The 26,461-nt window shown below is 43.8% G+C and overlaps 1 protein-coding gene across 4 annotated transcripts in view; it reads right to left on the reverse strand.

The window, feature by feature from the left end:
- Positions 1–438: 438 nt before the first annotated feature.
- The window catches only part of GFRA1 (GDNF family receptor alpha 1), a 221,330-nt gene continuing 195,307 nt past the window's right edge, over positions 439–26,461 (reverse strand). For all 4 annotated transcript variants that reach the window (XM_030941302.1, XM_010388907.2, XM_030941301.1 and 1 more), the window contains 2 exons: positions 9,149–9,202; positions 439–7,997 (listed from right to left, as the gene is read on the reverse strand). In XM_030941302.1, the coding sequence (XP_030797162.1) occupies positions 7,845–7,997; positions 9,149–9,202 (207 nt within the window). In that variant the 3' untranslated portion in view covers positions 439–7,844. The remainder of the gene's footprint in view (positions 7,998–9,148; positions 9,203–26,461) is intronic.

The raw sequence follows: 26,461 nt of genomic DNA on the forward strand, positions 1-26,461 counted from the left end.
AGGCTCCTACACTACACCCTGCTGCCTTTTGCAACTCATATATGAGCAAAAGGTTGACTCTGAAATAGTGGTTCTCAAGCAAGGGTGATTTTGCCTAGGCTCAGAGGACCCTTGGCAATGTCTAGAGATAGCTTTGACCACATGTGTAGATGGGGGGCTACCAAAGGATGCTGCTGAACATCAACAATGTATAAGATCTGACAAGCCCATTCACCCAAAATATAATTATCTGGTCCTGAGTGTCAATAGTACCAAGGTTCGGAAACATGGTCTGGAAGTATTTGTGGCAGCCACACTTAGTCCTTCTGATCTGTTGTCAAGAAAACCCATTGTTTTGACACTGGGGATTTCTACATGTTTGCAGATTTCAAGAGCGTTTTCCGGTGAATGGGATAAAAGAAAAAGACACCACAATGATTTTTCTTTTTTTTTTTTTTAAAAAAGGAAACAATGTTTATTAGGATATTCTGGGGTGCGAGGATGGCCAAAGGGACTATGTACATTCTGTAGTGCTTGAGCAATAGGCTAACAGAAAATTCAAACATCACAAAACCACTTCCAAAGTCCAAATTGCAAAACTTGTACTCCTACAGGAGATGTTCTTCCACGGGTGTTGGCAATAAAGGCTGTTGCAAAACAGCTGTGTGAGGAAGCCGTGTGGGAGTGACCCCAGGAGAATGTCCCAGTGTCCTCTGGAAAGCAGATACACAGGACGACGAGACAAATGTGTCATCTTCTACCAGTGGGAAGCTCAGTAAACACACAATAGAACATGGAGACGTGCCTGAAGCCTAACCAGAGGCTTCTCAACAAAGCTCAGTCAACCCCTCACCCCTGTTCTGAGGAGACTGGTTGTCTGAACCCCTCACTCAGGAAGGAATTCTAAAAATACCCTAAAAATCAGAAGCCGCCTTCTCTACTCCACCGTACTATAAACCTGCATGAAACAGAACGAACATAAGCTGAAACATACCCTCAGGTTAAGAGTGAAAAATGCAACACCATCCAAAAGAGTACAAGAAAAAAATCCCACAACCTAAATCTCACACAGCTTCTCAGCAGGAGTTGGATTAAACTGAGAAAATAATTTCAATATCAAGGGATAATGCACGCAAGATGGGAAAACTCTTTAAAGCAAACTCTGCAGTGAAAAGTGTTTCCCCCACTCCCTTGGGCGAGGGAAGGGAGAAGAAGATAGATAATGAGAACTATAAGGCCCTGGATTCAGGTTTCTGAAACTGTTTTTTTCAACCCTCGGAGGACAATCAGCTCTTTCTGAATCCAGAAGAGCACATCAGAAATGCCCAATGACAGTAAGACCACAGCCAAATATGGCAGGGCAAACTGATTTGGTTCTGCAATTTCCATTCTCCTTCTCCACATTTGAGAAATGCCATCAGCTACAGCTAAATAATAGTAATAATAATAATAAACAATTCCAGATCAAGCATGCTTGATCAAGCGCACCAGGAAGATAAGGCTGGATCATATAACCCTCCAATGTGTGTGTGTCTGTGTGTGTGTGTGTGTCTGTGTGAGACAGAGAGAGAGAGAAAGAGAGAGAATCACGTATTATTGGTGGAGCCTTATGAGCCAGTGAACTGAGAAGGCCCAGGGTACCTTCACCTGCACTGCCACAGTCACCTGGTCTGGCCCCAGGTAATCAACCTTTACTGATTTTCAACAACCCTGGTTCCCTATATTCAGGACATCCACTGGATTTTCTCATTCTTCTTCCTACTTCACTCTAGTCTTAGGATCTGTGCTATGCTTGCAGGTATCGGGGTCAATGTGCACAGTCGAAGTTTTGCTCCTTTGAGCCCTGCTGATTGTTTGCTTTCCTCAGCTAAAGCAGCTCTGGCATCTCTAATTCCCACCTGCACCATGGCCGGTACCTGACAGTTGTGACTTCCCCACCGCTGTGCCTACCTGGCCAAGCTCATGGCCCTCTGAGGCCCAGACGAGTGGCCGCCTAAGTGCCCCAAGGTGGCCTTTTAGGCTCAGGATGAAGGTGGGTGTGTTTGCTTTCTCTATCATGGAAGAGCTGGATTTGTCATTGTTTGCACATGGCACAGGACTTACCCCCTGGGAGACTGAGTCTAAGTTTCATGAATGATTTTGTAAAGAGAATACAGCGTCTCCGAAGGACGTGAAATGGAAGGATTCTGCCAATCTGGAAGGGATGGGTTTCCCTAAGCTGCTGTCAGAGGGCCCTGTGTTCTCAAGTTCAGCTCCAAATGCTAGTTCATTCTGTCAGAGTACTCACTCAATAAATGTGCTGACTGGATAAGCATTTGATGTGGCTTCTCAGGATACTGATGGAGAACTTGTCATCCCTGGTATTCGTCTGGGATTGGGGGAGTCGTCTTACCTTTCTTGTCAGCATCCTGTGCTTGAGGCAGATTAAAATCTCAGCGGACTAACTGGCGAATTTTTCACAAAGTCTACCCCCATTTTGGGCTCTGTCCTTTCTGGCAGATGTGAGCCTGCTGGGAAAGATGCTAGTTTCTCACCTCTCAGCAGGAAATGCCATGGGCAGATTTAAAGTCACTTGGATCCCAATGCTTTCTCAGACCCTTTCTCCCAGGTCACCCTCAAAAACCTCAGGAGGACACATTCAGGATCAATACAGCCCAATGCCAGGAATATGATGCCAATAGGTCAGTTTTTGCTACTGTATGACAGAATAAAGCCCTTAAATGTCAAGGTTTTTCATTTAACCAGTTTCTGAGTACCTACTATGGGTCATGCTTTCTGCTGAAGAAGCATGGGTGTGAGCAGCAAGAGATGTTCAAACTAAGGAAAAACTAAAGATCTCTGGCCAGTCTCCTGGCACCCTACAAAACAAAACTGGGGATTGGTAAGAAAGCCTAGCCTGAGACGAAGAGAAGAAAATCAGAGAAAACCTTCTATTGATGCTGGTGCTGGGCTTGGCAGCTGCCCTGGAGCAAAAATTTACTCCCCATGGCAGTGGGACAAGATGCTGATATTGGCACCTGCCAGAGGCAGACAGCCGAAGTCGCAGCTGCGCTGGTCAAATGAGCTTGGAGACCTTAGGGGGCTGAGACCTCAATGACTATTAGCAGGCTGTGGTTCTCTGCAGGCAGTTTATTGGAATAGGGTTTGTGCGCCTTCTCCACCCCTCTGGGCTGGGTCTCAGAACAATCAGAAGTGCAGGTGGCACATTCTGCTGAAAACCACCCCTGCATGGTCTCTGGGAGGGAGGAGAAGCTCATCAGAGACACTGGGAGCAACAAAGGGATTCCTGGCAAGGATAAGACCATCCCCAATCCCAAAGCTAAGAAGAGAGAGCTCAGAGGAGAGTTAGCTGGAGGAACTTTGTATTTGGGGATTAGCATCATCTTCAGATCATCTGGCTCCTGAGAGAGGCTTCTCTGTGTTAAAAGATATCTGTTGGAACAGAAAGTAATTTGGGTCGAACTAAATTTAGAGCAATTACGATGAAGAATTGGGGAGGGCAATACTTAGGCAATAAAGAACAAGGTGGTGGAGGGAGGCCTGAATAATAACGATGAAAGAGAGCTGAATCAGCCAATATCCTGATATAAATGAAATGTCCTACAGAATACATCCCAGGACGGAGGGATTGGCAAAAACCACAGATTTAAGGCCTCTGCAGTGAGAATCTTTTTCAGAGGTCCAGCCCTTACAAAGAATTCTAGACAACAGACTTAAAACAAATGGTCACTTGAGAAGCAGAGCTGTGTCAAAGTCAAGAGGTGTCAGATATACACTTGAGATATCTATCTTAGGGATGAGAGAAAAATGTAGCTTCTAAGGGTATCCAACCAAATCTCCACTTGTTTTATTTTAGAATTTCTAATAAGAAATTCCTTCCTCTGTCATTCGAATATTATTATTAGCTCTGGCTTCCTGTCTCTAAATAACTTCTGCCTGATTCAAGGAACTCTGGCTGTTCTGTTAGAAGGTTCCTATTCTGATCAGTAAGGAACATCAGCGGACTCTGATCCATTCACCCTTCGAACATGGCCCACTATTGCACCTTGATTTTGCCTTATTGCTCCAACTCTCCAAGCTCAGATGGGCCTTCTGCTGTCACTGTGCCCAGGCCAGTGGTAATTCACTCCTGCCTGTTGTCATCGCTTTTAGGTTGTTCTTGAAAAGATGGGTGTCACACAGTCTGATTTGCTTTATCAAAGAGCAGAGGCAAAAGCAACACAGATCATGGGGTTATGAATCCAGGAGATCATCAACAGCCTCGAAAGAGAATTAGAACATGTGAATTCATTTAAGCAGCCCTTTTCTGGTCTGTAGTTTATTGATTCAAATACATCGTGCATGTCTAACTGCATGAATGAAAACTTATTTTCCAAAAGACAGCTCCTCTGAGGCCACAATTTTGTAAATAATAACAACAGAAATACATTTCTGCTGAATTCTGAGAAAAGAATTTGCTAATTATATAAACTCCCACTGCTCTTACATCTCTTTTCCCAGGCACTTTACACGGACTCCAAAATGCTTTGGCTCTCCCACACTCCTAGTACAGCAGATGGAGTGCTTGGGAGTGTCTGATTTAGAGACAAGAAGGCAAGGGGGAGACGGGCAGCAGCTAGAAGCGGCCCATCCTCAGAGTGTATGCAAGATAGGAAGTGTCTGAATATGGACCAAATCAAAGGCTGGGGCAGCTCTGGAGGAGCCCTGTCTGGTGTTTGAGTAACCTGAAGACACAACTTCTAAGACATTCTTACTACAGCAAAAAAATGTGTTTAAAAAAAAATGGAATGGAAATCACACTCCTATCACATTCTAGATCGTTTGCTATACTTCATGAAAAATAACCTATGTTAATCTCAACTTATACTTTTTTTATTAGAGACTTGAAAAAAATCAGGTATGGAAAAATAAATATGTAATTGGCATTCTCAATTCCTTCTCTATGTTGTGCGCTTCTTCCTTCATGTGCTCTATTAAAAAGATACTCAAGCATATATCGGTCAAAAATATTCAACATCAAAGTGGAATGAATGTGCTTCTAATCAGTGTGGCAATATTGCCTTTATTCCCCCTCTCTTTCTTTCTGAAATAATAAGTAGGGCATGGCTAGATGTAATCAGGGAGTCATGGGCTGCATGGACCCTAGTTACTGTTTCATTTCATCAAAATTAACTGCAATGAGATACTTCCTGCAAGACACCCAAACCTCAGCAGATAATCCCTGTCTTCACTGGCACCCCAAATGCCCGGACTGAAGGACAGGAAGTAGTGAATCATTTTTGCTTTTAAGCATGCCAAGAAGAAGTGAGACAGGTAAATGATTGAAATCATTGTGCTCCAGTTTTGGGGCAAATGGTGGTGTTTGAGGGTCACTGTGTCAAACTAAGATCACACTGAGTGGCAGAAACCTTGCTTGGCTTGCTTTGATAAGAATCTCTCCAACGTGTTGTCCCTGAACGAGATGCTTCCCCCTATTTATTTAATCAGCAACTGATTTTCAAATTGAGGATTTGGTAACTTGAATATGCTTTTATGCTTTTATCACTGAAGAAAAATGAGATCTTTGTTGGTGACAGATGAGGCTTTTCAAAATTTAATTTATATGTTGCCTACCCATGCATTCTTCAATGAGGGCTGCCCTTGTTAGCACTGAAACTCCCATTTCCTCTTTGGTCATCTGAAGCTAATTAGAGCTGCTGTTACTGCAGAAGTAATCAATAGTTTTCTACAGTGGATCACATAGAATCAGATCCCTATGCAATTAGTCCAGTGTAGATACACAGAGATAACTTAATGAAAACAAAATATGCTCTGTAAGAGATATGCGCTCATAGATAACTGGCATTCCAAATATTTTGACACATTTAATGTGTTTATTCAAAGTAAGAGTCTTTATAGAACTTTTCACTAATTAAATACAGTTGAGTGTCTGCGGAATTTCCCTTGAAAACATTTTGAAGTGAAAAAAGTCAGTACCGAGTACTGTATATTTGTGTTGATTAACATTTGGACACAAATGCACTTTGAACACCAATAGAGCTAAAAGACTATGCCTTTATCTTGGATTTCATAGATTTCCCCTTCCCCCTAGTGATTTGACTAATCTTACAAGGCAAACACCAGCAGGCAAAGGGGATCTGTAGAAACGTGCACCCTGGTTTCCTCCTCCACCTCTCTACCAATGTGGGAAAAAAGCCAGTGCTCCCCAGCACTTTATCAAGGTGGGATCTCTGCTTCTTTACTTAATGTTGGAGAAAAGTGGCCACCACTGTAGATTCAGAATCTCGCCATCTAAACCAGACTTCGACAGTGCACTTTCGGGTCTACTTAGTCAAGAAAGAGAATAATGGAAGATGATATGTGGTTAGCAAAGCCAGATGCATTATCACCAGGGTCCTGTTCTGCTGATCTGTGCCAACCAACTCATCTCACCAAACCTAATGTCAACCCTCTTGATCCACAAACCTTCCTTCTTTTCTAACATGGTCTGCAGTCTGTCACGGAGGACATAAAACAAGATGCAAGCAGATCCTTAATGACCTTCAGACCAAACGGCTCCAAACAGTGGCCAAGACATTGCAGTCAGGACTAAGGACAATCCTTAGGAAAAGAACTGGGCATCCCAGCATGGATGTACTTCCAAAGAAAGGACAACCTGCCCATGCCCATGTGTCCCAATCAAAGCTGCCTTTGTCAGATAACCTGAAAACCAAGGTGCCGGATTGCATCATGACAAGGGTGCCATGAGATGCTGCAGAACATTTGCAAGCAGCCACCAGTTCCCTCCACCGGTATGCATGCTTGCACTTCAAGAAATAATAAAAGACAATGCTTGTCTGCTCTGTTTCCTCCTGCCTGTCCACGGTCATGTGATGCAGAACTTTCTACTACAGCACGAGGCTTCTCAGAGTCTGCTTTTGAAGAGCTATATTTGTGAAGTTCATATCGGAGCGAACACTACTTATGAGGGGAAACAAGCTCTGTATTTTTGTAATAAACCATCAGTAAAAAAATGAGACAATATCATTACTTTCAAAATATAGAAAGCCAATAGTTGAAATCATTTAGTAGTAAAATTTTTTCTACATATAATCTCATAAGTGTAAAGAGTATTAGAGCGACGTTTCGGCTATATTGGACTCTTGTTAGGTAAAGGGCTTCTCACTCAGGTAAGGCTTAGGATTAGAAGAGTGCTGTTCAGGGATTGAGGTACTGACTCGGCACACTCATTCCCCACTCTCTATTTTGACTAAAAGACGGATACTATATTTAGATGTGACAGGTGTTTTTTCTTTTGTACAAGAGCGCAGAACTGTTTACAGTACATAAACATCAGCATGGAAAATGCTAGTACATATAGAAAGGTGAACATCAGTACCAGCTGTTTCCACAAGGCCCACTCTTGATAAGAATCTTCTTTGTGGCAAAAAAGCGTGGCATCAATGTCAGGTTGAAATTTATATCATTAGAAATCAATGTCATTAGATGAGATATGGGAGTTACCTTAGAAATATTAACTCCTTCTCTAGCTAGGAAAGGCCAGAAGTAAAACTGTTAAAATCATCATCATCATCATCAAAAACACAGCCCCAGTTTGCTTTACAGCCCAATTTACAAACTGTCCTTTTAAAATACAGCATATCCCAAAGCCTTCTGAGTCTGGAATGGAGCACTGCATCAGGTTTTTCACAGAAGCCCCAAAGGATCACAAGAAGCTGTCTTAAAAAAAAAAAATGTTCCAGTTGGATGGAACTGGTTCTCAACTGAGCTCCTAAAACTGGAATTTCAGCTATACAAGAGAACAGGAAACAGATAACTTGGTTTTTGTCTTTTTACATGTCCATATTGTATTTTTTTAAATGCAGCTACGATGTTTCTGCTAAAGATAAAGATAATAGGGTAGACAGAGCGGTTACCACCAGAACCAGCAGTGGGCTCAGACCGCAGCTTGGAGGAGCAGCCATTGATTTTGTGGTTATGTGGCTGGAAGCACCGAGACCTTCTTTTTCATAATTACCCTGTAAGAAAGAATGGTTTCATTATCATTCACTGCATGTCTTCTCTCTACCACAGTATACTTTACACTCTCTCTCCCCCCAGCTCCCCACTGGCTGACCCACTCACCAAAGCTGACCAAGATTTTACCACTGAGACTCAAATTCACTGACTTGCAGTTTTATGGGAAGAAACCATGAATCTGGATTAGAACCAGATACTTTTGATAAATTGGTCAATGCTTACTGCTTGCTCTCCCGTTAGGGATTATTAAATTCATTTGGGGGGAAGATATCTGAGTTCAGGTACCCCTGCCATTCTTTACCTCTCTCTCCAGGGTTCCATGTTGCACAGGTAACTGTTAGCTGTGCAGCACGGAACGCTTCTCCTATCTCTGGCTGAAAAGGAATGCTCGCTGTCTCTCCCCATCAGGGAAGGAGGACAGCAGAGTCATCTCAGGAAACTTGCCCGAACAAGTGACAGTTTGTGTAGAGATGGGTCACAGACAGCATTGGAGACAGGCAGAGCAGCCTCTCCCTGCATGAGCCAGTTCAATCCCAGATTTTATAGATGAGGAGTTGGAGAGAGCAAGCGCTTGCTTGCTCATTGCTGGGAGAACCAAACCACAACTCCAGCTTCTGGACTCCCAGCCAGCACAGCTGTCCTTCCTCAGGACAGAATCCTCCATCCCCTTCGCCAGCACCTGCTTAATCCCATAATGCCAACCTCCTACACAAGGAACCAGGGCCCACACACAGCAGAATTATCGGTCTCCTCACCAGTAAACTGGATTGAGTAATGTAAGTACCATGGGGGCCTGTGGAGGTCAGAGGCACCACAGATAGAGAACATCTGGTAGCAGTGAGATTTGCTATGTATCTTCTCTGTGCTGGATGATTTTACATGACTGTGATTACAGAGAGGCTCAGGGCCCTGGAACACTTGTATTAATCCTGGGACAAAGATCCTGGGTCCCAGGCTTACTTCCAACTTTGTGAACTGGAATTCAAAGTCTTCACCTTGCTCAAAGGGCAGATGGTCATGGAGGGTGGCTTAGATTTCTTGTAGACTGGATACCTTCTTGTCTTTGAATGCTTTATATGATACCCTGCCCCAGGGGCCCAAAGGCTATGTTTCTATAAATGCAGGAAGCCTCCAAAAGAAACATACTTACATTGGAAATACAGAGGTGTGTATTGCCCGACACATTGGATTTTAGCTTCTGTGCCTGGAGAGAGACAAGAAAAGAAAAAAAAAAAATGCTCAAACATAATACAGAAGAGTAATTACTGATGATCCATTAATCAGCTGTCTAGGGCAATGCTCTCTGATAAATATGTGAGACGCAGCTGTGAGCTCCATATATAATTGAACATTTTCTAGTAGCCATGTAATAAAGAGATATCAGGTGAAGTTAATTTTAATATGTTTTATTTAACCCAATATATTACCATTTCAAAATGTACTCACTATTAATAAGATACTTTACATTCTTTTTATCCATTCTACGTGTTCAGAATCTGGTGCGTTTGGCATGGCACATCTCAATTCCAACTTACCCCATTTCAAAGCCGAGTGGCTCCTGAAGGAGCAGCCCAGGACTAGGTTACTAAAGAAAACGTTTTGAAGTCATCCCTCATTTCTTCAAGTGAATTGTTGGGAAGTACCTCCTTCTAGGTAAAAATATGGCAATAAACATCTGCATTTGTGAGTAATATAGACAGAGGCCTTCCTGAGCTTGTTTATTTGTTCATTTGTTTATTTGTTGTTCCAGTCAACAAACCCTTACTACCTGTTTACCAATGCTGGGTATATGGTGATGAACAAAATAGGACCTGGTCCCTGGGTTCTTGGGGCTCCTCTCTAGTGAGGAAACTACTCACTCGTCACTGTTTAGGATCACATAGAATCAGGGGCTAAGGCACAGGGCAGGGACCCTTTCAGATGGGCATCCTCAAAGAGTCACACAGAGCATTACAGATCCTCAATGTAGCCATTTGAAAATGGCTTCCCGAGCAGTTGCAAGGGGACTGGGCTGTGAAGGCACTGAGTTCCCTGTTTCTCCTCAACTGGAACAGCCCTCCACTGGGCTTCTACCTGATAATTTCATCATAGGAAACGTCCCATTGCTCAAATAATGACAGTGTAAATGCATGTGAAAACTACTGACCCTGGTACAACCCTCTCATACCCAGACAAGTTAAGTGACTAATTCAAGGTCACACAGCAATTTACTTACAGACTCAGGATGCAAACTCAGTCTCTTCAATTCCTAAATGAAAATGTGCTGCCTCCTGCATCACAGTGTTTCTCCCCAAAATCCACACAAACAACTCCCACAACGCTCCTCCCTCATCCCCAGCAACAGGAGCCATTTGGCATTGACAGACAGAGAGCTTACTTGTCAATGGGCTGAGCCCTGGTTAAGCGTTACACTTGAATCAAGGAGGACCTGAGCAACCAGCTCTGTGTGGCTGGCACTGGCAGGCTGCCTGTTGTGACTTTTGCAACTCCTGGAAGACATGCTAAGCTAAAATGATAGCATGTTCACCCAAGGAGTAATTTATTGACCATAATGCTACTTGGGAGGCATCATAATCTTTACCTATATTTGCATATGCCAGCTGTGAATATGAAATAGAAACCTTTAAACAGCATCAAGAATAAGACACTGTGAAGCATCCCTGGGCTGTTCAAAGGTCACTAAATGTTATGTATAAGAAGATCAGAGGGGAAATTGGAAGAGGAATTGAACCTGATTCAAAAGCCTACTTTTAATCTATATTAATAGCAAATCTGGTCCACTGCATTGTCACCTACAGAGAGTAATGTGTAGTGCTTTACATGTTTTATTTCTGTTCAAGTTTGGAATTGTGCCCAGACACCAAAATGGCCCTAAAACCTCACATTCTGCCTTTTCTAGGCCATAATCTACAAAAGACATAAGCCCTTGCTAAGGGCCTTTGCATAACTAACAAATTTACTGAATTGCACAGGGGAGGCAGCGTGATTTCTAGACTGGGATGCATTATGCTCTCAAGTTCTTTCTATGCTTGCGGTCACAGCTAAGTTGCACCTCAGTGTCCTAGACCACAGTAGCTTCTAAGAGTTCCAAGGGCTGGGAAGGCTTCTTTCCTACTTTGTTAGGTATGATTAGCACTAGCAGACAGTGTTTTATTCATTGTATACTCAATCTGTGACACTCATTAGCTATACTGCAGGAGTATAATCCTACCATTATTAAATGATTAGAAAGGGGCTTTCATCAATGGACTAGAAAAGGCCTCTATCTTAACAGGTTTTCTTAAGTGGACTCTGCCTGCATAGGTAGATTTCTGACCCTCAGTAGTCATGGAGGGTTTCACACTACATTCAGAATTTATAAGCTTTCAACCAGGGAGACGCGCACAGGTGTAAACTCTGAGGATCTTGTCTTCTATCTGGAAATGGCAGGCATAACTTCAATTACACAGGAAAATGCATTTAGATCAGCTCCAAGTCTGTGCAGTCTCTAAGTTCTTGTTCCCCCAAAGTGGGTACCCCATTGGCCTCTGTATAAAGGAAAAGGTCAGTTTCTGGCCTTGTCTCCATGGAGTCCCATTGGCTAAAGCTGGAAGCAGCGCCTCTCAGGCTCAATTCGATTGGCATAACTGGAGGAACTGATGAGTCCAAGTAAGAATGTGCAGCCACATCCTCACAGGGGATGCTCTGAGAAAATGCCTTCTCTCCCGTTAAACATCTTCCCAGCCCCCAGAGGCACTCAGCACTCCAGAGGCTTAGCAGTCCACACACAGGACTCTAAAGACTCTGCTTACATTGCGTGTTAACAAGCTTCCTACAGAGCTGTCTGGGTGCGCAGGAAAGCCCTACAGCAGCAGAGGCTGAGCAGAGAGGCTCTGGAGCTCCACCCAAACCTGGCACGGGCCACTGTCAGCTCTGTGAGTCTGATTAGCAGAACCAAAGGATTGCATATAGGTTTGAGATCTCTTTAAATCGTACACCAAATGAGATGAGGGCCAGAGTGTGTTGGCTGTCTAGACTGGATAGGGTCAACAACAGACGTCATCAGGCTTAGAGTTCAGAACCTCTCACAGTGGGCCTGCTGTTGAAAGAGGGACACAGCCTGGGATGCAGACCTGTGAACTTCTGGCTAGTTGCATGCTGCTGAGTCCTGTATGCAGTGTGAACTTCCTGTGACCACTGAGGGTCAGAAATCTACCTCTGCAGATCCAGAGTCTACTTAAGAAAATCTGCATCTTAAAACCCACTTTGGAAGCCTGAGAAACCTGTTATTTCCACATTTTAAAGGCTTTTATCCCCAGCATTTCTGAAAACATCATCAAGCTATCACTGCTGTGCTAGTCAGGTATGCTAAATGCAAACAGATAAAATTACAGGGCATCCCCTGCTTTCAACTATCACAAAAAAAGTCCTTACACACTTTAAATGCTGTTTCAGTTGCTGCAAAGTGGGACGTCCCAGGAAAATTAAAAGGAAAAAATAAACCCCAAACTCCTGAGACTTTGTAAGGTATAAGGTAAATTAGAAACTGGAAGACCACCTTTTATCCCTGAGTTACAAACTGGTAAAATGAAGGGTGCAGTAATAGAAGGGCTGGCACAGTGTTCAGGGGCCCTTCAGTGAACCTCACAGCCCTGATGATTATGAGAAATGCAGAGAGCTGACAAAGAGCTCAGCCAGCCAGTACCTATGCAGACACCATGCCTTACAGTTTGTGGTTTTAACATAATATGCCTTTTAAAAAGAGATGAAGAAGAGAAGATGCATTTCATTTTTCAAAACATCAATTTGAACTATTCTTACAGTATGTCGAAAAATGAATTATTTAATCCTTTTTAAGAAAAGGTGTTTCTTAACTCTAATTTATAGCTATAAGGTTTAGGGGAAGCTGCCTGACTCTGAGTTGGGGGAAACACCACCACCGAAATACAGCACACCTCAAGGTTTTCATCTTGAGAACGGGAAGATGAAAATCATACTAGAGAAGCCTGTCCCCAAACCAAGCGCCTTCCCTACATTCTGGAAAACCAGGGAAACCTGTTATTTAGGCACATGAAGCCTCATCTCTCCAGCAGTCGTTGCTCTCATATTATAAAAGTGTCACTGGTGGTAATCCCCAAGTCCAGGCACGTAGCATAAATGAATTTCCAGGGCACTGTAACTATGGGAGGCCAGACCTCGCCAGTCCCTGGCACCAGAGGGTTAATAAATGCATTAGATGCTGTTAACCTCTGTTACCTGGAGTCAGAGCAGTGCCTCTCCTGCTTTTTACCCCAGTGATTAGCATTTGGAAAGCCTGCCGGGGTGCCAGCAGCTTTTCTGTGCAGAACGCAGAGATGCACACATCATTTATAGCTCTCAGTCCAGTCCCCACGCGGGTTCTGCCCACAGCAGGCTCTCCCCAAGCTCTGGGGACAGGTCAGGCTTGTGAGCAGCATGCTCACTCTGATTATGGAATTGGAGGCTTAAAAGCGCACTCGCCCGGAGCCTGGCCTTTGCTGCCCCAAGACTCCATTTCTGTAGAGAAGCCAGTGTTTAATCTCCAGATTTTAGGCAGCTGTCAGCCAGCAGGGCATGGAACATTTCTCTGTTCTCCTCCACGCATAAGAAAAGCCAGTTTCTGCTCTACCTCCAGAAAATAAAACCAGGGGAAGTTGCCCAATCCAATAGCAACAGACTGTCCGGGGTGCAGCCAGATAGTCATAATTAATGATGCTCTGGTTCTTTTCTTCCTTGCTTTACTGATTAGAGAGATTTGCTATATTAGGAACCTGTTTGCTTAATGACAGAATACAAGCAATAAACAGAGAAATACACAGACTGTAAAATGCAATCAACTTTGCTCTCCAGCACTCACTAAGTACCTAGCTGCATCTATCACACTTGTCAATACCCGTTTATTAGCATACGAGTCTCTTCTGCAGCACAAACTGGACCTTTGCTAGGGAAAACCACTGTATGAGTTTTTCACACAACAGTCCAGAAGCAGAAGTCCAGAACTCAAAGCCATTTCTCAGTTTAAATCTACATATTTTATGCTCCCTTGTAAGACAAGCCATGGAAAGAAGAGTATGTACTTAATTGAGGTTAACTGAGCAGAGGAACTGGCTACCAAGTAAGCATCATTCACATTGTATTTTAGTCAGATAGACTCACCTGCTTATAGACTTCAATAGGTAATACTATATAACAATTCTATTGTGTACATGATACCAATTTGCGCAAATTAATTTCTGTACATATAAAGAAGACACAAAAAAGAAGCTCCTTGCTAGTGAATCCAAGCTAAGTAATGGTGGCCCACCCAGTGGTCTGGAGCCTTTTTTTTGTTTTCTTTGACTTTTGGATTTTGCCTATTGACGTCTGGGATTGCTGGGAGAAGTTTTATTGCTGGTCTCGTCCCAAGCAGTTGGCCAGCCTTTCTAAAACGTCTGGCACTGTCTATTTTGAAACTCACCTTCCTGGAGGTTTGCTTTTCCTACAAACTTGGTAACAATCACTTGCAACCACTGGTCTGAATAATGTCCAGTAAAGTCAGCTGCATAAAACAAGTGGACACATAAATAAAGCCTGCTCTGAGCCTGTGGGCTTGGGCATTTTTCTTCCAGAGCCTGAGTTCAGCAAGGAAGGGATGCATTTCCTCCAAATTGAATTCTGCCAAGCCCCACGGACCCTGGCCCAGGCCAGGAAGAAAACCAGGCGCTGTGAGGGCAGCCAGGATGAGTTTGGGCAAGCGTGCTTCTGAGAAGGGGCTGGAGTAGCCCTGGGTGGCTCTTCTACCACTGAGCCTGAGACTGTCTGGTCTCCTCTGTCTGCTCCCCCTGAAGATGCTTTGTCTCTGTGTTGCCTGAACCTCAGCCAGAGGCTTTCATTACATTAAGCTCTTAGAAGGCCTTGTAAAGATATTTCACTCAGCGCAAGTTTCAGGAAGGCTCGGGGTGCCAAGTTTCGTTAGTCTGGGCAGGGCGAGTCGCAGGATGAGGGACCTGCAGTCATACTTTCTTACTCAGAGGAGGCATAGCTCAGACAGGTTGGGCTACGTTTAGGTGAAGCCTCCAATAATGGGTGCATAGCGAGTTGAAATAAAGCCAGATTCCAGATGTGTGTGTTTGGGTGTGGGGATCCTAGCCTTGAAGCTGACAGACAGGCTCTAGTAGCAAAGGTCTTAGATTCCTGGCACCAATGGGACAGTCAGAGTTGAACTGTGCAATTTAGTTTGAGCTTAGTGCCAAGCCTAGATCAGAAACCCTCTTCTTCGACCTGATTGGGGACTGGGCCCCTAGGTGGTCAATTGGGAAATTAAATGAAAGAATAAAATCACTTAGAAATGGTATATCTATATGAAACTTTAACATCTAAATATCATTCCTTTACTGATTTTTGGATTATACGACCAGGACCACCTTTATTCTATTTTTTTTTAAAGAGTCTATTGATTGGAGTTCCCTGGCTTATGTTTTGCATAAGCCACGTCTATAATTCCTGGTCTACAGTTCCCGGTTGCAGTTTCCTTAAAACAGGAGTGACGTTTGACACTCGCAGAAGAATCTCAGTACACAATATTCCTGTGTTTTTATAATTGCCCTCGGTCCTTTATAGTCATCTCACCCACACCTAATCCAAAGGCTTTTTTTTTGTTTTTAGGAATTTGCCTTTTCAGATATATTCAACTTAGTGTGCATTGAAGGGATTACCCTTTTTTTTGGGCTCCTATTTCAGTGATTTACATAATATTTAGCAAATGATGTAAGCAAAAATACCAACTACAACCAGCACAAAAGGGCATAAGAACAAATACAGTTGATGCTTGTTAAGACTGCATCCCAACTGGAGAGAGTGAGGGGCACTTGTGGGCAGAAGAAGCGAAGCCTGCTAGTGTGGTCCGTGCAGTGAGTCTTGTGCAGTAGCCAGTATGTTTGCAGGGGAAGGGACAGGTTGGCTTCTATGGTGAGCTGGCTAAATGAGTGTCAGTTAAGAGAACTTCTGGTACAATTTAGAACTTGCTCCTGGTACTGGCTTGATTGATATGGTATGGTAAAAAGAGCACAGGCTGGCCAGGCGTGGTGGCTCACGCCTGTAATCCCAGCACTTTGGAAGGCCGAGGCGGGTGGATCATGAGGTCAGGAGTTTGAGACCAGCCTGGCCAGCATGGTGAAAATCCATCTCTACTAAAAATGCATCTCTACTAAAAATATAAAAAAATTAGCTGGGCATGGTGGCACACACCTGTAATCCCAGCTACTTAGGAGGCTGAGGCAGGAGAATTGCTTGATTCCAGGAGGCGGAGGTTGCAGTGAGTCGAGATCGCACCACTGCACTCCAGCCTGGGTGATAGAGAGAGACTCGTCTCCAAAAAAAAAAAAAAAAAGAGCACAGGTTACAAGGTTCCTAGTCCTAGCTTTCCAACCATCATCCATGATTCCAATCATTCCTGCCCTACTGTCTAAATCACAGGGTTGTGAAAATCTAATGTGATACTCTAGATGGAAGTCCTTTCAAAATTCAAGTTTTTCTTAGCCTCTCTGTGGTTGATGGTCATTCTTTGATCAAGGCAAAAGTGGGAAAAATGCAAAACCTCACGCTAATTGGGCTTGTGAACACTGTATTGAAGAGAACCAGCTTGTGATCATCTGTGATTCCTCAGATTTGAAAATGAATGCAATGAAAGAGACACAGTCCAGTAAGATATATCAACAGTCCTCCATTAGCTAAGCATTCCCTCGGGCTTCCCTGTCAGTCTCCAGCGCACCATAAAAGGATGCCTGCAGCTTTGCACTTGTAATTTAACACTAATGGCAAGATGGCAAGGAGTGTTGCGTGCAGACTCTGTCTACAGCATGGAGCTTCACAGGGTGCCCTAGCTGGGCTTACTTCTTCTTTTCATACCTTCACAGGATCACCTTACATCTCTTTTGCTTTTACCCACGCTGGGGCAAACACAGGTTGCAGAAATACATTAGAGAACTGTTTGTTTTCATTCATGGTTAGCTTGCTTGATTAGTAAAATATTCAGACAAGAAGCAATTATGAGCTGCATTTTAGAAAATTATGCGCAATTAACAATAAGATAATGACAAAAATGTGTGAAAGACATTTTGAAGACGTTGTGGTTTGGGGTGAGGGTGGCTGTTTTGTATAGCGAACATTCAGCATTAATGGTATAAAGCAACTAGGAGGGACGGCCCTAAAATGAAACATTTGTTTTCTCAGAATGTGCAGTTGGGAATGCAAATGTGCAAGAGCAACAGAAAAGATTCATTGTTGTCCCTGATGAGAAGTGCATGAAGCCTATCTCATCAGACACACATCCTCATCACCATCAGATAATATTTATTAAGGCTCTCATTCTCCTGTGCATTTATGTGCAGCTGAGTGCGGCCCCGTAATGGCTCTGTGACTTATGGTGGTAACTAAGGTTTGATATAAAACACCATGGTTTGGAGACATAACGGACGAGGGGCTTTTGTTCATCCTCTGGTTCAGAAGATGGAACATGGTTGGTGCTGCAAAAAAACAAGGTAAAAGCAAAGAACCTTTAAAAATTTTTTAGAATATGTGCTTTTAGAGAAAAATATTCTCGAAAGTATAGGGAAAACAGGTAGATGAACAGTGATGATGACTGTGATCATTACTATCACAAATAGCCTTCACCGATGATGGTCTGATCTGCCTGTTACCAAATACACCCATCGCTGAAACAACTTTCTTTCTGAGGGGGACACTCCCCTTTTATATGGGTCAGGAACAGGGGTTCTGAGAGGTGATGACTTGCTCAGGTTTCCACAGCTTGAAGAGGCTGTGCTGAGATTTGAACCCAGTCACTCTGACTCTAAAAATCAATGCATATTGACTCCATGCTAGATACACTGTTCATTATCTCCCAGATCTTACATCAACCCTCAGAAACAGCTCATCATCCTGGTGACAGCTAAGGAAGGTTCTGAGAGGTGCAGTCATAAGCCCAGGCTCACACAGCCAGCATGGACAGAGACAGCTCAGGCAGTGCAGAATCAACAGAGTCTGAAAAGGAATACAGAGCCCAAGGGTGTCCTCCCAAGCTTCATCCCAGAAACCAGGAGCAACTTCTGCAAATGCAGTTTCTGTAGGAAGTCAGAGGTCAAGCCAGGCCAGGAGGCTTCTGCTCCTCCGAGACGCCAGTGGTGAGTGCCTCTCTGAGGTCCCTGCAGCGGAGGGGCAGGCAGGGGACAGCCACCCTGGGGGAAACTCCCAAAATGTCAACTCAATGTCCACTGTCTTGAGTTTTCTCTCTAGACAGTCTCATTTCCTTGGGTTTGAAATATAAGGGGCAGAGAGGAGGGATGCTCTTGGTTGAATTTTACCCAATAAGAGAACCAGGGTTGTTTGCTTCCACATAAGGGAGTTCCATGGTTCAAGAACAGGCAGAACCTATTATTCAGGGGAACATGGTTGGCTAGAAGTCCTAAGGATAAAAGGTCAGTACGGGATATAAGAAATTGGATTTATTTATAGTATGTGATCTAAGTGTGCTCAGAGGTATTCTCACAGGTTGCCCAGAACAAGAAGCATATTTATAGCTAAGATGGTGCAGACATCCTATTCCTTTTTATTAAGCATGTTTATTACCCAGCAATTGGGTTAAGCAATTGTCCAAGGGCTGAATTACTGTCCTTCTGATGGGCTGACCTCAGTGCCCTCTGGACCACAGGTGCAGGTGGCCTAATGGCTTTTCCCATAATGCACTGAGGAGGACCTTGTCTTCCCATCCCCTCTCTAAGCCTTTCTCATTTTTTGAGAATAGTGGTTTAAAAAAAAAAGTGCTTAGGAGAAGACATCATAAATGGGTGATCAAATAATTGGGGATCAAATAATTGGTCTATTTTTGCAAGGTAGCACACATATATGATGCTCAAGTTCACTTCTCAGATGAATTTTGGGGTAAAGGTCACTGGATGCCACCTCAGCATGGGCTCCTCCTATGTCATCATCAGCAAAGACCGCCCAGGAGAATAAAATAATGGTATAAATAGTTACCGTCCTGGAGGCTGAGTTACTGTGATGAAGGGTTTTAATTTGTTTAATAATTATAACACTCCTAGGCAGTAGCATTTATCATTCTCATATTTTAGGTGATAAATCCAAGGACCAAAGAGATTAAGCTACTCTCCATCTTAGCCCGCAGAGGGTTTGAATTTTATTGTAGCAAGAGGCCTGGCCCTTCAGTATCTTCTCCTAAGTACAACAGCCTCCTTTTCTTAAAAAAATCAACATTGGAAACTAACCACCCTGTACTTCTTTGCATGATCACTTGTCAGGCATTAGTACAACTGATGCTGTATTTTGCTTGAGCTCTATTATCTTAAAGTGAGTGTTGGACTGGAGCAAAACAAAGGATGGTATTGCCTCCATTCTCCATGGGAACACAAAATCACTAAATGCTGTCCATTACCTAGTACTAACATAGTACTGGGGTACTATAACATAGTACTGGGGTGTTCTGGGGCGAGGAGTAAGAGGAGACAACAGCTGAAGCACAGAGCTAATGCCCGTCTAGGCAGCAAGAATGTCTTCCAGTTGCGGCATCTTTGCTGAGATGACTGAAACCTGCCAAAAGATATCCAAAAGACAGACACGGACAACTTTACATTGGTGTCCCAAGGAACACCAAATTTCCACAGAAACACCCTGGAGCCAAGCTGACAAAGATGGGTCAGACGACTACAGAACTGAATGAGAAACAGAAAAAAGGAAGCCTGTGTCATTTCAGGGTGATAGAACAAAGGGGTTCTAGGCGCTGCAGGTGACCTCTTCTCAAAGTATTTACCAGGTGGAGAGTTCAAAATCAGCCTGCCCTTTGTTTACATAAAGGTACCACTGCTTATAGTAGAGTGGTAATGGGCTGTGAACCCCAGGTCACCAGACTGCACCTCAGAGAGGAAACAGCCCAGCCACATGGGCCTTCCTTTGACCTTTTCCATTTCTGTGTAGCAGAAACAGGCTCTGAGCCAGAGCTGGTTCACTCAATAATCACACTGTATCCAAGGGTCCTGGGACCTAATTCCCCATGATGTGCTCCCTAAGCTATGTGATAACTGTGTTTGTATCCCTGGGCCACCTCTTTCACTGGCTTTTGTTGCCTGAAAATATACCCATGGCAAATTCCAGAAATATAAATAGCATGAACTATAATTCCAATGACAATGAGATCATGCCTTCTCCCAGATGCTATAATATATGATAACACTTGTATTACTAGTAACGAGAATATATAATTAAATGATCAGGTAGGGCTCCCTTTCTGCTATCCACTTTATAGAATAGTAAACTATGAGTTATTTGGAGGCATTCATAAGAGACTTTATAAGAGTTAGGAGCTGGGGTTCAGGCAGTGTGATCAAGAGGCCATCTGTAAAATGAAAATCTTCTCTGGAGAGAACCAATTTATCGCCTGTTTAAGCTGGAATTCTCCTGGCCTCACTGGTGTTCACCTAGTGCTTGGAAAATAGGCTTATTCTAGCTATAGGAGATTAGGGATAAAAGAGTTTTTAAAAAGAGAAAAATTATAATTTAGAGATACTGCACTGTGTGTGCTTAATTGAGAGGGCATCTGGCTACATTGCTGCAGAGAAAAATAGATCCCATGACCTGCCTTTGTTGAAAAGGTGACATCTGGGTTCATTAAAGGTGTGCCATAGATTTTGATAAAAGCTATTTTTCTAAGTCATTAAATTGGTTTTTAGGAACTTTACACTCTCCTTCATTTGAACAATTATTAAACTATAAAATAGAATTGCACAATTGCTAAAACCGTAATCTGAAATTTTACAGCCAGCTATAAAATGCTGTATTATTAAACTATACTGAAGATGCTCAAGCCCATTACAACTTTTAAAATGAATTATAAAACCCTTTACTGCTGATAAAATAATCTTAAATTACAGTATTATGTATTCTAACAATATGTTGAACCAAAGTTTGCTACAATGCAAACATGCCAATCACAAAGAAATCAGTTTTTGAATTAAGTTTGCAGAAGCTGGCAATCTGATAACAGCTGCTTCAGCAAGGCAGCCCAGCACCTGATGTCTGCAGGCTGGGCAGGACAGCTTGTCCTCCATGGGAGCTGCCTTTTGCCAAGTTCCTGCAACCACAGGACTAAGAGTCAGCCTCTTGTTTTAAAGTCCCCACAAGGGACGCTTAGTAGGGACCCGGGGATCAAGAAAAGGCTTGCAGTAACGGCGCTGTTTTCCTTTAACATCTCCCCATGAGTGAGATTTTGTAAATGCAAAATGCTTAGTTACTGAACAGCTGCCACTTACATGTATGATACCTACGATGTAGGGTGCCACACATACGTACCTATCATGAGGCCTGGCCCCCAAGATTAAATTCCTATTTTTTTGTACCGGTTATACCCTGCATGCATCCATTTCCAATCGAGTTGAATACACAATTGAAAATGTAGTTGAGCATGCTGGCTTGTATGGCAGCCTTAACAGGGTAATACCCAGTTCTGAGCTCTGAATTCAAGCACTTTCTTGGCTGAAGGGCTTTGAATAACTACTATTTAAGCAGTTATTACAACTGGTGTTTTTACAACAATCTCTTTCCTCCCAAGGCTGACGTGGGTGGATTCTGGGATTCAGCTTCCCTCTAAGCTCCTCTGCTGGCACTTGGAGCCAAGAAGATGAAGTCCAAGGAGGTCACTGGTAGCCTGTCCATGCTGGGAGCAGCAGGTTCACCACACAGGGCCTGGGACCACTTGGCAGCCTGGTCCAGAGCTCTGTGATGAAGCTTCCAGGAGGGCCCAGAAGAAAGTAGTCTGGGTGAGGGGCCCTGCAGCTTAACACTTCTGCTAAGGGAAGATCCCCCAACAGTTCATTCCTCCCAGAGTGGGGAAATAAACTCAGCCAGAGCAGGAGACCATTACGCAGAGAAAACGCTGGGTATAGCCAAGGTTTGGATTTTTTCTATGTGACAAAAACAACAGCGGGTGCTAGAAAGCAGTCTGTATCACACAGAGACGATGAAAACGTCACAAACACCATAAACCAAACACCACAAATAACATGCAGCCCCAAGACCATTCTCTTAGATAAAAGGCCCAGGCAATGGTATCCATGTTGCTACAGTCAGATTCTATGCCTGTGCTATGGGCTCAGTGTTGACATGTCTGGTGCTAGTTTTCTAATCCCATTCAATCCCACCCCTCTTAAAGCTCCTCTGTCCTCAAAGCCATGTGTGAGAAGCCTGACCATCGTTTGGCACAACACTTCCATCCACTAGGGTCGTTGGGCAAAAGTCTCCTTTGAGATGTTCTCTGCAGGGTCATCATCCAGCACGCTGGATACATAACAACACCAGAAGGTGATGGTGTGAGGATGAGACACCAGAGCTCTTTCTCTCCTCCGTGTGAGGATACAGCAGGAAGATGGCCATCTGCAACCTGGGAGAGAGCCCTCACTGGGAACGCAATCTGCCCACACCTTGACCTTGAACTTGCCAGCCTCCAGAGCTATGAGAAATAAATTTCTGTTGCTTAAGCCACCCAGTCTACAGTATTTTGTTATGATAACCCAGATGGACAAAGACAAGTAGTAACCACAGCTTCCCTTCCTTGTCCCTGCCTACACTACCTAGGAAAGATTTGGTCCATTGCACCAGTTTACACTTATATCTTCCTATGCTCCTTGCCACATAAGGAGGAAGAAACATGAGGATTCTCAAACACCCCCCATTTTCTTTGTTACTGTAAAGGAAAAGGGGGTCTCTGAGGCACCCTTCGCTTTGGGCAGTGATTGTCAAGCAGTTGCGCTTCTGCCCCCTGGAGACATTTGGCAATGTTGGAAGGACATTTTTGGCTGTCATAGTTGAGGAAAGGTGCTACTGGCATCTGGAAGGTAGAGGCCAGGGATGCTGCTAAATACCCAGCAATGCACAGGACAGCCCCCTGTAACAATTATGGAGACCAAAATGTCAATAGTGCCAATGTCAAGGAAGCCTGGCCTGGAGGAACCATTCAACTCATAGGCAAGAGGTTACTAAACAATCCTCCCTGAAATCAACAGGGTTGGCATAGGGGTGTGCAGCCCACCTTCAGCAGAGAATAATACCAGGGAAAGCAAGTGACTTCCCATGGAGAAGCATCTATCTCCAGACTCCATTTCAAAACCCCCACTCTAACAAGACCTCATCCTTTGTCTTATCCATAACAAGTTCCACTCCACACACTGGAGCTCCACAGGTCACAAAGACCAGAAAGCCTACTGGAAAACAGGCCCCATAAAGCAATGCCTCCTGAGTCCCATAACCCAACCTGATCCTTCAGCACTTCTCTGACACTGAAGGTGGGATGTAGCCAATTGCTGGGCCGAAAGCCCCTTGAAACTTACAACTAATAAAAATTTACATAGTACCACTTTTGAGCTGGGCACCATTCTGAGCATGCTTTACACTCACAGACACATTTAATCTGCAAACACCCCAGGAAGCTCTTCTACTGTCACCTCCATGTTAAAGATGAGGAAACTGAGGCAGAAAAGATAAGAATTTCTCCAAAGTTTAATGGCTACTAAGTGGTAGAGTGCAAAATTTCAACTCCAGCATCCTTATGAGAAGTTTCACAGTGCTACAAATGGAGTTCAGTGTACACTGCTTGGGTGATGGGTGCACCAAAATCTCACAAATCACCACTAAAGAACTTACTCATGTAACCAAATATGACCTGTTCCCAAAAAACCGATGGAAATAAAACATTTAAAAAATAAAAGAAGTTTCACAGTGCATCTCTAGAATCAAAATTATATTTTAAAACAACCAACTCTGATGAGGCGTTGTTGCATAATTAAGAATTTGACTGGCTTTTGTCCTTGGTTCCTGAGAGATAACTTCTAAATCCTTGGAATTTCTTGAGTGCTAGGAGTGCCTATTATTCACGAGTTCTCCAGATCACACCTGAGTGTGCAAGTAATGGGATGACTCAGGATTAGGTCAGGTTACCACAAAGACCAACCATGGGTCACAGGTTGAGACTTTGAGCCACAGTAGGTCAGCCTGACCTCCCGATCCCCATGGTTTGGGGAGGAGGGCTGATGACTGCCAGTCATATGGTCAATGATTCAATCAATAGTGCCTACTTAATAAAACCCTAACAAAAACTTTGGAAACTGAGCTCCTGGGCAGCAAATACATTAATGCGGTAAGGGGGTGACAAGCCCTAATTCCACGGGGAGAAGGCAGAGAAGTTCTCCATTGGAGACTCCCCCCCGCCCAAGATCTTGCCCTAGGCATCTCTTCGTCTAGCTGGTTCTGATCTGTACCCTGATCATAAAGCTGTAATCCTAGGTCTTGTAGCACTTTCCTGATTTCTGTGAATCATTCTAGTGAAATGAACTTGAGGGGGTCATGGGAACCCCTGAATTTGTAACTAGTTGGTCAGAAGTGCAGGTGGCCTGGGAACCCCGAAGTGTGGCTGGCATCTGAAGCAAGGGCCATCTTGTTGGGGACCACGCCCATAACCTGTGGAGTCTGACACTAACACCCTGAGAGGTTAGCTCGGAATTGAGTTGTACTGCGTTCTACCAGTTGGTGTCAGAATAGGCATCATTACTTTTCTTTATGCTCATTTATGAACCAATCTGACACTTCAGTCTGCCAGATGTTCAACAAGAATTTAGGGACTGATTTAATCTATAGCAATACATAATGTTACCCAGAAACACAATTTTTAAAGTGTTCTGGTTTCGGCAATACAGTGTAGCCATTTATAACAGAGGGCGGGGAGGAACGTTGCTTTGCTCTTGCTCCTCTTCTGATCAAGTATCTCTGTGCCTCGGGTCTCTTGTCTGAAAAATGGGAATGATAATAGTACTGACCTTCTGAGGTTACTGTGAGGATTACTCAGGGGAGGCACTGTGTATGCATTTGTTTTATTTATGCCTGGCCATAAAAAGCTGGGGTGACCTAAGTTATCAAAGCGAATTGTTCTGGGATCTGTCATAGGATTAGATGGTTTATAATGTTTTCCAAAGTGGGGCTTGGGGACTGCGGGTGGTACACGACATCATTTTAGGTAGCATGCAAACTTTTTTATGGTTTTAATTTTAATATTTATATATTGATTTTAATATAGAGAAAGCACATTGAACTCATGCTTTCACATATGTTAGTAACAGCTTCAGATGAGTCTCAAAGGCAGTAGTGTGCATATAAATAAGTATAGCTCATAATTGAATTTAAAGATAAAGATGAAGCAAATAATAGGATCAGTGGAGTGCAGATATGGCAAAGACTGCAAAGTCCTGGGCTTTGAGGCTAAGAGGCAGGGCTAGTTCTCAAATACTGTCTTTTCTGCAACCAAGAATGTTTCCTGTTAACAACTACATCACCTCTTCCCAATGTCAGCATTGGTTAAAAAGATGTGGCAGGGACCCTGGCAGCCAGTTCCACTCTGGTCACCAGGCTGGACCAAGATCTGAGCAGAGTGGCAGTTCCAAGTCACAGCTCCAAGAAGCAGATTAGTCAAGATGAAGCTCCCAGGAGATGCACGGAGAGATGGAATTTGGATCAGTTCTAATCCCTCAAGACCTAGTCCTTTTTTAATTGCCTTTGGTTTCCCTTCCTTCTTGGTCTGGTGTCCAAAGAATATTCTCCTCCTTCCCCTCCTCCCTGGGACTTTCTACCAAGACCACATCTTAGAACTGGCAGGATATCATTCAGCTTAAACCCTTTTTTTTTTTTTTTGAGATGGAGTTTTGCTCTTGCTGCCCAGGCTGGAGTGCAATGGTGCGATCTTGGCTCACTGCAACCTTCGCCTCCTGGGTTCAAGCAATTCTCCTGGCTCAGCCTCCCGAGTAGCTGAGATTACAGGCATGTGCCACCACGCTGGCTAATTTTGTATTTTTAGTAGAGATGGGGTTTCTCCATGTTGGTCAGGCTAGTCTCAAACTCCTGGCCTCCGTGATCCGCCCGCCTTGGCTTCCCAAAGTGCTGGGATTACAGGCATGAGCCACCGCACCCGGCTTCAAACCCTTCTTATTAATTAAGAAGGCACAATACAATCTAAAGAGCTCCATCTTTCTTCCTCTGTGCCCCGCCCCCAACCCCGCTCCTGAGAGCAGCTCTTCCTTTCTGGCCCCAGCGTCCTGTGTCAAAATCTCTAATGCATCTCACCAACCAGGCCAATAGTGGAGGCCGCTTCCCCCAGTGCCAAGGGTCAGCCCATTGTTGTGCCTGGGCTCTTTGCATACTTGCACTGTTCTTTATTCCTCACAAAAAACCAAGAGCTCAGTGGTATTTTACAGCAGAGATTCAGGGTAAAAACCAAGCAATGGTCATGGAGCCACAGAAGGTGAGCCAGGATTCTCACTCAGGTCCAACTAACTCCAAAGCTGAAGCTTTTCCTGGAAAACCAACTCTTAGACTGTCAACAATGGGTGAAAAGGAAAGTGCAGAAGAAATGCTCTCAGGGTTGCTTCACCCTACTTGG

This window comes from Rhinopithecus roxellana, chromosome 11 (genome assembly GCF_007565055.1).
Source record: "Rhinopithecus roxellana isolate Shanxi Qingling chromosome 11, ASM756505v1, whole genome shotgun sequence".
Lineage (NCBI taxonomy): Eukaryota > Metazoa > Chordata > Mammalia > Primates > Cercopithecidae > Rhinopithecus > Rhinopithecus roxellana.